Source organism: Nerophis lumbriciformis, linkage group LG01, assembly GCF_033978685.3.
Source record: "Nerophis lumbriciformis linkage group LG01, RoL_Nlum_v2.1, whole genome shotgun sequence".
In the NCBI taxonomy this organism is placed as follows: Eukaryota; Metazoa; Chordata; class Actinopteri; order Syngnathiformes; family Syngnathidae; genus Nerophis; species Nerophis lumbriciformis.
This window is the reverse complement of record NC_084548.2, coordinates 10,111,279-10,124,449: the sequence shown is the minus strand read 5'-3', so window position 1 is coordinate 10,124,449 and position 13,171 is coordinate 10,111,279. Positions and strand designations below refer to the sequence as shown.

At 37.8% G+C, this 13,171-nt stretch overlaps 1 protein-coding gene across 2 annotated transcripts in view; it reads right to left on the bottom strand.

Moving 5' to 3' along the window:
* Positions 1 to 13,171, bottom strand: part of cep104 (centrosomal protein 104) — a 96,755-nt gene that overhangs the window by 32,788 nt on the left and 50,796 nt on the right. For both annotated transcript variants that reach the window (XM_061974702.1, XM_061974694.1), the window contains exons 12-13: positions 7,545 to 7,712; positions 4,351 to 4,527 (exon numbers count right to left, since the gene is read on the bottom strand). In XM_061974702.1, coding sequence (XP_061830686.1) covers positions 4,351 to 4,527; positions 7,545 to 7,712 — 345 coding nt within the window. The remainder of the gene's footprint in view (positions 1 to 4,350; positions 4,528 to 7,544; positions 7,713 to 13,171) is intronic.

Here is a 13,171-nt window from a genome sequence, read left to right as displayed (position 1 = left end):
TTAACAATATTAACTATATGTGTTAAACATGCTTGTATTATCTTTAAACACCTTTAACTTGTTAACAATATTAACCATATGTGTTAAACATGCTTGTATTATCATTAAACACCTTTATCTTGTTAACAATATTAACTATATGTGTTAAACATGCTTGTATTATCTTTAAACACCTTTAACTTGTTAACAATATTAACTATATGTGTTAAACATGCTTGTATTATCTTTAAACACCTTTAAGTTGTTAACAATATTAACTATATGTATTAAACATACTTGTATTATCATTAAACACCTTTAATTTTTTAACAATATTAACTATATGTGTTAAACATGCTTGCATTATCATTAAACACCTTTAACTTGTTAACAAAAACATATATTTAATAAATAAGTAAATATAAATTATATATATGAATGAGGTAGATCCCCACGACTTGATCAATTGAAAAGTAGGTCGCCTGCAGAAAAAGTGTGAGCACCCCTGGATTATGTGATATTAGCTAAGGCAGCAACCCCGTCACATCTCAATCCTGACTGCTAGTGTTTCCCGAGCAAATTTAGAAGACTCCAAGCAAGCATGTTCAAACACGCGGACAAAGACCACCTTAGTGGAAACACTGAATGCAAACCTAACAATTTGTCCTTACTGATAAAAGGTGTGCAGAATGAGGGGGAAGGCTGAAATGCAAGTGCCAGGGTTCATAAAGTGATGAGACGAGAGTGGACAGTTTTCACATGGATATTAGGTCAGTGCTGCAGGCTTGCGGTGGACGGGGGGGGTGGGTGAAAAGTAGATGCCAACAGTGACAACACGGACTCCAGGAGCTTAGCGACTGTCTGTTTGGCTAAGTGAGTGGTCACAGGAAACAAGGAGAGTCTCTGCTCCCCTTCTCAGTTAGGGAATAGAGCCATAGAGCTACATTAACACATGTTGTTTCACAACTAAGACAGTTACACAAAATTAAATTTGATGATCAAAGTATATAATCAAAAGTTGCGATCTGCTGTACATTCAAGGGGACAACACATAGAAATAGGGTTCAGGATTGTCCGGTATTAAAAAAAAAAAAGTATGCCTATCTTCCCCATATTTAAAAAGGGTGCTCTAGGTCAGTGTTTCTTAACCATATGGCTGGGCAACATTTTTGGGGCGCCAAAAAATATCTGTTTCTTAGCTGTGGTCCATATGGGCCACGGCAATACTCAGATGTAATACACTTTTCCACCACTTGTGGCAGTAATGACACTCTCAAACAAACAGAATAAGTCTGGAGCTAAAGTCATAGAGAAGTTTCTTAAGTGCAAAAACTATGACTAAAGTGGTGAGAGCTGTATTTTAAATTGCGCTTTAATTTTATTGACAGCTTAGTTAAGAAACATTCACAAATTTGTTTACATATTTTTAATCAGTTATGAGTCCCTTCCTATGCAGTATATTTGGTTCATATTTACTTTCCTTATCAGCCTGGCCTGAGCCTAAAGTTTAAGTGTTAAATACATAAAGAATAACACAACTGTTTTTTATATCATTTGACAAGGTTGTAAACTGTAAATCGGTAAGATATGGTTAGTGAATACAGTTAAAATCAAGTGTAAGATTCAGGCCCCTCTGGAGTGGAAAAGTTGGGCCCCAATGTTAAAAATTGTATAAAACCCTGCATTAGATGACATGTTACTGCAAACTGAGTGAAGTCAATTACATTTATATAGTGCTTTTTCTCAAGTGACTCAAAGCGCTTTACATAGTGAAACCCAATATCTAAGTTACATTTAAAACAGTGTGGGTGGCACTGGGAGCAGGTGGGTAAAGTGTCTTGCCCAAGGACACAACGGTAGTGACTAGGATGGCGGAAGCGGGGATCGAACCTGGAGCCCTCAAATTGCTGGCACGGCCGCTCTACCAACCGAGCTATATCGCCCCAACTTATTCCCTGCCCTTTCCTGCTCTGTCACCTCTGAGAGAACAAAACTGGTAAACACGTGTGCCTTTTGTTGCAGAAGGCCATGGTTTGATCCCCGGCCAAAGCATTTGGACATTAAAGAGGACCTTTGATGAATTTCCTCTTTTCCATATGTTGTTCCAATGTTGCCTCATCGTGTTAAACAATGCAAAAATGTCAAATGATAAAGTTCATGCATTTTGGTTTATGCTTGTAGTCTGGCTATGTTGTGACATAGCCACCTCCCCTTCTGCTTCAGGTCATAAGGAAACACTAAAAAAGGTATAATTTTTATTTGTTCATGTAATCGTATTATACACATAATAACACTGACGTGCGACATGCAAATACATAAATGCTGGGAACTGTTTTTTATGTTTATGCAGGTCTGAATCAATCAGAGAGTGTAGATGTTAACCTAACCGGGTGACTCTATAGAATTAATAAAGTTTATTATCAACAATATAACAATAGCTGTGACCATGTACATTTAAACCATGTACATTTTGAAAAAGATAAATTATGACTGTTTTGGACAGGGTGGGGTGTGGTTTCACTTGCAATCTGGGGACGCCTCCAGAATTGAACATCTTGCAGACGGACTCAAAAACTGGTTGTAGCCTGGATGCTGCTGCTATTGTTTAGGCGCACCCCATTGATCAACTTAAAATTCTCAGTTTACTTGCTAAACATTATACGTTCCAAGGTATAGTAGCGGCAGACACTAATTCAATTTAATTGTATTAATACCTTGGTAGTTTTTTTTTGTTTTTTTTTCTTTTTGGTGGGGGGGGTTTGGGGGGAGTCATTAATGTGTGTGTGTGTGTGTGTGTGTGTGTGTGTGTGTGTGTGTGTGTTTGTATACATATATGCGTACCCTTGGTTTTATTTTTTCATAACACTTTACTGTATGTGTGTATGTGGGTGTGTGTGTGTATGTATGTATGCATGTATATATATGTGTATAAATGTATGTGTGGGAAAAAAATCACAAGACTACTTCATCTCTACAGGCCTGTTTCATGAGGGGTTCCCTCAATCATCAGGAGATTTAAAAAAATCTCCTGATTATTGAGGGAACCCCTCATGAAACAGACCTGTAGAGATGAAGTAGTCTTGTGATTTTTTTCCCCACACATACATATATTGCGCTCTACTACGGTATCGAGCACTATTTTTTGGATAACCTTATTAAGACATATATATATATATATCCCATCCATTTTCTACCGCTTATTCCCTTTGGGGTCGCGGGGGGCGCTGGAGCCTATCTCAGCTACAATCGGGCGGAAGGCGGGGTACACCCTGGACAAGTCGCCACCTCATCGCAGGGCCAACACAGATAGACAGACAACATTCACACTCACATCCACACACTAGGGCCAATTTTAGTGTTGCCAATCAACTTATCCCCAGGTGCATGTCTTTGGAGGTGGGAGGAAGCCGGAGTACCTGGAGGGAACCCACGCAGTCACGGGGAGAACATGCAAACTCCACACAGAAAGATCCCAAGCCCGGGATTGAACCCAAGACTACTCAGGACCTTCGTATTGTGAGGCAGATGCACTAACCCCTCTGCCACCGTGAAGCCCTAAGACATATATGCATATATGTGTATATATATATATATATATATATATATATGTATATATATATATATATATATATATGCATTTATATATATATGCGCATATATATATATATATATATATATATACATATATGTATGCATTATATATATATATATATATATATATATATATATATATATATATATATATATATATATATATATATATATATATATATATATATATATATATATATATATATATATATATATATGCTTTTTTTTCTCCACTGACTGAAATGTGTCTTTTTGATGTCTCCTTCCCCCTGTTGTGTGTGGTGTTTTGTGGGCATTTGCATTGCCAACATTTCAATGTATACTGCTGTATATGTGTTATAAAAATTAAAAATCCTAAATAGATCATATTTAAAAAAAAAAAAAAAAAAAGCGGGTTGCAAAAGTGACTGTGGAGCAAAATGTACACCAAAGCATATTCAATACATTATATCTAAAACACAGTGTTTTACATGTAGATTAAAATCATCATAGGTCCTCTTTAAACATTAACCTAAATCATTATGCGATTTAGTTTAATGGCGAACCATATTGAACAGTTTCCCATGTATTGGTGTTACTCCAAAACATGCATCTAATTGAAATTCAGGTTCAAGTCAAACAGTACAAAAAAGACACTCGGGTCAGCCTGATTGCTTTTTCAAGGATTTGGCAACCCATCAGAGACCTCCATTAGTTTATATTTCAAAACAATGTTTGCAATAGGATGAAATATCTTGGCTTTGGCTTCTGTACATAAAGTCTACTCATTGCGTTCTTTACCTTCATCACATTCGCCAAGGTGAATCCAGAGTGCTCCGTGCCGAGCTGTTCCAAGAGACTCTCCACCATCTCCACCCGACTCTGAGCCAGGCGAGAGGGGAAGTTGGATTTGAAAGGTTTCACCAGCTCAGCGGGGATGAACTGCAAGGCCCAAACATCCTTCAGAACAGCAATTTCCTAAACGGCCAACCCAAACAGAGATGAAGATTAGACAAACACTACACAAGTTCTTTGTCAGCTGTCAGGTCATATATTGTATGCGTCATGTTAGACTTTGTAATTTGTCCATCACCACAGACATCTGGCTGGAGGTGAAGTCATGTATGAACGTGTATACGGTAGTTCGAAAGACATGGAGAAATGCTCCTCGGAAAAACTCTGCTTTGCCATTTTGTCAAGTGATTGGAATGTGTGTCGGAAACAGGCGACACACATTGTGCAACACAGTGCAGATAAAACTGTCATGTAAAAAGACACAGTCAGTGTTTTGTAGGACTTCCGGATGTACCGAGGATGTCGTTGTGGCTTGTGCAGCCCTTTGAGACACTTGTGATTTAGGGCTATATAAATAAAGATTGATTGATTGATCTAGAACAGGGGTCACCAACACGGTGCCCGCGGGCACCAGGTCGCCCGTAAGCACCAGATGAGTCGCCCGCTGGCCTGTTCTAAAAATAGCTAAAATAGCAGCACTTACCAGTGAGCTGCCTCTATTTTTTCAATTGTAATTATTTACTAGCAAGCTGGTCTCGCTTTGCTCAACATTTTTAATTCTAAGAGAGACAAAACTCAAATAGAATTTGAAAATCCAAGAAAATATTTTAAAGGCTTGGTCTTCACTTGTTTAAATAAATTCATTCATTTTTTTACTTTGCTTCTTATAACTTTCAGAAAGACAATTTTAGAGAAAAAATACAACCTTAAAAAAGATTTTAGAATTTTTAAACACATATACCTTTTTAACTTTTAAATTCCTTCCTCTTCTTTCCTGACAATTTAAATCAATGTTCAAGTAATTTTTTATTTTTTTATTGTAAAGAATAATAAATACATTTTAATTTAATTCTTCGTTTTAGCTTCTGTTTTTCCGACGAAGAATATTTGTGAAATATTTCTTCAAACTTATTATGATTAAAATTCAAAAATAATAATCTGGCAAATCAAGAAAATCTGTAGAATCAAATTTAAATCTTATTTCAAAGCCTTTTGAATTTCTTTTAAAATTTTTGTTCTGGAAAATCTAGAAGAAATAATGATTTGTCTTTGTTAGAAATATAGCTTGGTCCAATTTGTTGTATATTCTAACAAAGTGCAGATTAGATTTTAACCTATTTAACATGTCATCAAAATTCTAAAATTAATCTTAATCAGGAAAAATTACTAATGATGTTCCATAAATTATTTTTGTAATTTTTTCAAAAAGATTCGAATTAGCTAGTTTTTCTCTTCTTTTTTTCGGTTGAATTTTAAACAGTCGAAATTGAAGATAAACTATGTTTCAAAATTGTATTTTCATTTTTTTCGTGTTTTCTCCTCTTTTAAACCGTTCAATTAAGTGTTTTTTTCATCATTTATTTTCTACAAAAAACCTTCCGTAAAAGGGAAAAAAATGACAGACAGAAATACCCATTTTTTTATGTCCAGTTCAAAGTGTGACATGATCTATTTAAAAATTTGAGAGTTGACTTTTGTATTTTACATGAGTTATTATTTGTACAAACATGGTGCAAAGTAATTCATGATTTGTTAAAAAAAATGTTAGTGGCTAGCTAGTTAAAATGGGATACTGTGCCTATGCCTAAAATGATCATAATACGTAAATATTAAATGTTATTATAAATGTGCCAGTTACTACATTACATATATACTTACATCAGGTATAAAAAACCCTAATGGAGGTGTTTGGATGTTTTTAGGGGCTTTATAGGCAGAATTTAATGACTCCCATATGCTTCATTATAAGCGGACCTTTGATTGCATCTATTTAATATTTAGAATGCATAAAAAAAAACATCCATCGTCATGTCTTTGATAATGATTGTAAACAATTGTCAACATTTAAAAAAAAAAGTGCAGGGCCCTTTTAAAGGGGTTTGATCTACATTTTTTGTGGTCTACATATTCTTCAATGGTGGTTCTTTGGTCAAAATGTTGCATAGATTATATTTTACAGACCACTGTCAAAACTAGGGCAGCACGGTGGAAGAGGGGTTAGTGCGTCTGCCTCACAATACAAAGGTCCTAAGTAGTCCTGAGTTCAATCCCAGGAGTTTGTGTGCAGTTTGCATGTTCTCCCCGTGACTGCGTGGGTTCCCACCGGGTACTCCGGCTTCCTCCCACCTCCAAAAACATGCACCTGGTGATAGGTTGATTGGCAACACTAAATTGGCCCTAGTGTGTGAATGTTGTCTGTCTATCTGTGTTGGCCCTGCGACTTGTCCAGGGTGTACCCCGCCTTCCGCCCGAATGCAGCTGAGATAGGCTCCAGCACGCCCCGCGACCTCAAAAGGGACAAGCGGTAGGAAATGGATGGATGGATGGATGTCAAAACTAATTCTGTCTCTTCAGGATGCACCGTTTTGTGGGCGGTCTAATTTACGTGTCTGCATTTCGACTGCATATTCTCCCCGCCAGCCATGTTGTAGGCTTTGGTGCAAGTCTACTGACTCAATTTGTACTATACGCTAATTTGTATCAGAAATTGCAACAGTGGAGAATGCATGAGTATGTGTACATGAGCATACTGTATGTACAAGTCAGTCTGCCCCACAACAAGATAGAGGGGAAAAAAAGGAAATTATTGATTACAGCAATGGCGGACTCGCGCAAAGCTTGGGGAAATCTTTGCCATATATGGATATATCAGTTAATGTCACACCAGGAAAAAATTTGCAAACTCCAAACAGCTCGTATGGAGTAAGTATGAAGGAAGGCAAGATTGTTTAATAAAAATCTCCGCTATGCCTCTACTGTTTAATTCAAATTTTCCGGACTTACGCAGATCCCAAATACAAAAAAACAGGTACCAATATGTGGGAAAAGTTGGTGGGCACTTGTGAACAGTCTCAAATAACATGCTCTTCAATGTATTGTGCATTCTATTCTACTCAACTTAATCTTGCTTTATTGCTATGGTAGTCTTATTTTTGGGCTATTTCGTGGAAGCAAAACCCTACAGTTACTGCATATCACACCTGAATGCAGGTGGTGGCATTGATCCGGAGGCGGTTCGGTGAGTCTCCAGTCCTGGCCAGCAGAATGGGCCAAGTTTTCTCCAAACAGTGTGTCATCTCAGCCCGACCCAGACCTGGGATCTGCTGGCTAAAAATGATGAACAGCAACTTCAAAGAGGCTTGGAACACCTAAGGAGTACAAGCAGAGGACATTAAGGTGGCGGGGGTTTGACGAGAAAAGCGGTAGACAATGGATGGAGGGTTTGAAGAGAAGCTAACATCAAAATCAGAATCAGAATCAGAATCGTTTTATTGCCATTGTTTGAGAACGGGTTCACAAACTAGGAACTAGGAAAAGAGGCTAAATGTAATAAAACAGAGTGTGAGTTAGCAGAACACAGGTTGTGCCGTGCCCTACTTGTGCTTCCTAAAATTCTAAACAAGCGATATCTGTTTTGTTTTTTTTCAAACTAAACTTTTTTTTGACACGCAACAACCAGGGTATTAACATTGCTGATGAATGTTTGTGTCTACTAAGGAAGCACCCTGGTCACAGTCATACCTCAGTGCAGTTAAACAACCTTACACCACTAGAGACAAGGTTTACCTAAATAATTAAATAACCAGTTAACACCTAAATGAAGATTTCTGTGTATTTACATACAAAGCTCATGTAAAAAAATAATTATTGCAGCACTACTAGGGTACTTTATCGCCAGAGAAAAATGTTACAAGGAAAGTTGTGTCAAGTTTTTTTTGTTTTCTTTAAAAGAGAGGAAGCAAACTCTGGAAGAGGGAACCGGGTCAGATATGGTACAGTGAGGACACTGTTCCATGCTTATGTTTCAAAACCAAAAGCATGAGTTTTGCTAGTAACGGGATTCCAGAGAGCATACTTTGACAACGACAGTTGAAACGTATCCAGAACAGCTTAACAGGGCAGCCTTACTGGTAGACGGGTTCACATACAAATACAGTAGTACCTCAGAGCTGAATTGGTTCTGTGACGGCGCTCTTAAAGGGGAACATTATCACCAGACCTATGTAAGCGTCAATATATACCTTGATGTTGCAGAAAAAAGACCATATATTTTTTTAACCGATTTCCGAACTCTAAATGGGTGAATTTTTCTATTATTCGCTCTCCGAGCGATGACATCACAATGTGACGTCACATCGGGAAGCAATCCGCCATTTTCTCAAACACATTACAAATCAGCTGTTATTTTCCGTTTTTTCGACTGTTTTCCATACCTTGGAGACATCATGCCTCGTCGGTGTGTTGTCGGAGGGTGTAACAACACGAACAGGGACGGATTCAAGTTGCACCAGTGGCCCAAAGATGCGAAAGTGGCAAGAAATTGGACGTTTGTTCCGCACACTTTACCGACGAAAGCTATGCTACGACAGAGATTGCAAGAATGTGTGGATATCCTGCGACACTCAAAGCAGATGCATTTCCAACTGGACTGGACAGATCAGCTTTCAAGGAAAAGAGAGCGGATGAGGGTATGTCTACAGAATATATTAATTGATGAAAACTGGGCTGTCTGCACTCTCAAAGTGCATGTTGTTGCCAAATGTATTTCATATGCTGTAAACCTAGTTCATAGTTGTTAGTTTCCTTTAATGCCAAACAAACACATACCAATCGTTGGTTCGAAGGCGATCGCCGAATTCGTCCTCGCTTTCTCTCGTGTCGCTGGCTGTCGTGTCGTTTTCGTCGGTTTCGCTTGCATACGGTTTAAACCGATATGGCTCAATAGCTTCAGTTTCTTCTTTAATTTCGTTTTCGCTACCTGCCTCCACACTACAACCATCCGTTTCAATACATGCGTAATCTGTTGAATCGCTTAAGCCGCTGAAATCAGAGTCTGAATCCAAGCTAATGTCGCTATAGCTTGCTGTTCTATGCGCCATATTTGTTTGTATTGGCATCACTGTGTGACGTCACAGGAAAATGGACGGGTGTATATAACGATGGTTAAAATCAGGCACTTTGAAGCTTTTTTAGGGATATTGCGTGATGGGTAAAATTTTGAAAAAAACGTTGAAAAATAAAATAAGCCACTGGGAACTTATTTTTAATGGTTTTAATCCTTCTGAAATTGTGATAATGTTCCCCTTTAACTCAAAACACTTCTAACTCCAATTAACGTCTCCCATTGAAACAAATGAAAATGTATTTAATTGTCGCTTGACCCTTCTAACACATCAACATTTTCACATATATCATGCCTTTTTATGATGAAAAACTAACTTTCAGATCATTAATATTGTATCAAAACAATACAACATAATGTAGTGCAAACAACTACAGTAGTTTTATGGAGTAATAATAATGTACAACATTAATATCGGAGAGTGGACTTCTATGGTAGGGCTGGGCGATATGGACGAAAAAGTATATCTCGATATATTTCTACTTAAACTCGATATTCGATATATATCTCGATATATTTTCCGGTGAAAGTATACATATAAAGATATACATTTTTGAGCGAGATTCACTGAAATTGAAGTGAATGACAACTGTACTGTAAACAGTCGGTGGCACTTTTATTAACCCAGTAAGTCAAGATGGGTATTAACAGCACAGAAAAGAAACTGTTTAAGTAGCACAGAATTACATAACATAAATAAAATAGAAACATATTCTTTCTACGAAAAATAAATAACATAGCTGTGCAAATAATACATTTTTGGCAGCATTTCTCGGCTTGGCAACTCGAGAACACAAGGCCACCAGCTCAGTGGCCTTGTGGTTAGAGTGTCCGCCCTGAGATCGGTAGTTTGTGAGTTCAAACCCCGGCCGAGTCATACCAAAGACTATAAAAATGGGACACATTACCTCAGCTTGGCACTCAGCATCAAGGGTTGGAATTGGGGGTTAAATCACCAAAATGATTCCCCGGGCGTGGCCACCCCTGCTGCTCACTGCTCTCCTCACCTCCCAGGGGGTGAACATGGGGATGGGTCAAATGCAGATGGTAATTTCACCACAACTAGTGTGTGTGTGTGTGACAATCATTGTAACTTTAACTTTAATTTTTTTTATCCAGACGCAAATGTATGCGTGTGGATTTGTGGGTTTCCTGGATGTGGTCTACATCGCTAAAAGAAAAATCTAAAGAAGAGAATCCCTCTGCCGTATTCCACTAGTTTTTTAAATATATAAATAGCCTTTCTCTTCTACGACTCTCTCGTCGTCATTTGAGATGTCTGTTGTGATTTCCCTTCCTGGGTCGATGACCCGCCCTATCTTGCCTCTGATTGGCCTAATCTCAACCAATCGTGACTCATCATAGTAAACAACCAACCAATCATGGATGTTCTTATACGTGCAAGCACGTCTTGGAAGGAGAAATGGGAGGGGTTTAGTAGCCCATGAGAGGGAGTGAGGAGCAGGGGAGAACAAGGTACACAACAAATAAGCAGCGTTTGGTCATTTTAACGTGAAATAAATTATATCAATATTACAATATTTTCTTAATTCATATCTTGTTTAAAAATATATCGATATATCTTACAAACTCGATATATCACCCAGCCCTATTCTATGGTAACTTCTTCCAGCTGCTTGACCATATTTTCATGGATAAATGTCCACCGTTTAGATATGTTAAAGGGGAACATTATCACCAGACCTATGTAAGCGTCAATATATACCTTGATGTTGCGGAAAAAAGACCATATATTTTTTTAACCGATTTTCGAACTCTAAATGGGTGAATTTTGGCGAATTAAACGCCTTTCTATTATTCGCTCTCGGAGCGATTTGTGACGTCACATCGGGAAGCAATCCGCCATTTTCTCACTTTCGTCGGTGTGTTGTCGGAGGGTGTAACAACACGAACAGGGACGGATTCAAGTTGCACCAGTGGCCCAAAGATGCGAAAGTGGCAAGAAATTGGACGAAATTTGTTCAAAATACGAGGGTGTGGAAAAGCCGACGAAATGGTCAGTCGTTTGTTCCGCACACTTTACCGACGAAAGCTATGCTACGACAGAAATGGCAAGAATGTGTGGATATTCTGCGACACTCAAAGCAGATGCATTTCCAACGATAAAGTCAAAGAAATCTGCCGCCAGACCCCCATTGAATCTGCCGGAGTGTGTGAGCAATTCAGGGACAACGGACCTCGGGAGCACGGCAAGCAATGGCGGCAGTTTGTTCCAGCAGATGAGCGAGCTAAACCCCCTGGATGTCTTGGCTCACACCGTCCCTTATGCCACCGAAGATGATCAAGAGAAGAATATCGACCCTAGCTTCCCTGGCCTGCTGACATCAACTCCAAAACTGGACAGATTAGCTTTCAGGAAAAGAGAGCAGTTGAGGGTATGTCTACAGAATACATTAATTGATGAAAACTTTATTCATTACTCGCGGTTTTACGTAAATTATTATACATAAACTGTGTTTACCAATAATTTAGCTTAAAAACATTTATTTTTTTCAATCATTCGAGTACATTCGGGTAGTCTTGTGTAATGCAGTATTTTGTGTCTATTTAGGTATGGTTAATCTGAGTGCTGAAATCGTGGAAAAATATATGTTCTTAGCGCGCCTGAAATGGGCTGTCTGCACTCTCAAAGTGCATGTTGTTGCCAAATGTATTTCATATGCTGTAAACCTAGTTCATAGTTGTTAGTAATTATCTTATCAGACAGTGTTAAGCCGCTGAAATCCGAGTCTGAATCCGAGTTAATGTCGCTATACCTTGCTGTTTGTTTGTATTGGCATCACTGTGTGACGTCACAGGAAAATGGACGGGTGTATATAACGATGGTTAAAATCAGGCACTTTGAAGCTTTTTTTAGGGATATTGCGTGATGGGTAAAATTTTGAAAAAAACTTCGAAAAATAAAATAAGCCACTGGGAACAGATTTTTAATGGTTTTAACCCTTCTGAAATTGTGATAATGTTCCCCTTTAACATTCTCGACTAGAGTTAGACTCATTCTGCTTTAGTATGGTGCAGACTCAGGATGTCCGATAATGGCTTTTTGCCGATATCTGATATTCCGATATTGTCCAACTCTTTAATTATCGATACTGATATCAACCGATACCGACATCAACCGATATATACAGTCGTGAAATTAACACATTATTATGCCTAATTTGGACAACCAGGTATGGTGAAGATAAGGTTGTTGTTTTTTTAATTAATAAAATAAAATAAGATAAATAAATTAAAAACATTTCCTTGAATAAAAAAGAAAGTAAAACAATATAAAAACAGTTACATAGAAACTAGTAATTAATGAAAATTTGTAAAATTAACTGTTAAAGGTTAGTACTATTAGTGGACCAGCAGCACGCACAATCATGTGTGCTTATGGACTGTATCCCTTGCAGACTGTATTGATATATATTGATATATAATGTAGGAACCAGAATATCAATAACAGAAAGAAACAACCCCAAACCTTTTGTGTGAATGAGTGTAAATAGGGGAGGAAGGTTTTTTGGGTTGGTGCACTAATTGTAAGTGTATCTTGTGTTTTTTATGTTGATTCAATTAAAAAAACAAAAAACAAAAAAAAAAACAATACCGATAATAAAAAAACCGATACTGATAATTTCCGATATTACATTTTAACGCATTTATCTTCATCTCTATTGCAGACTACCAGTACTACGC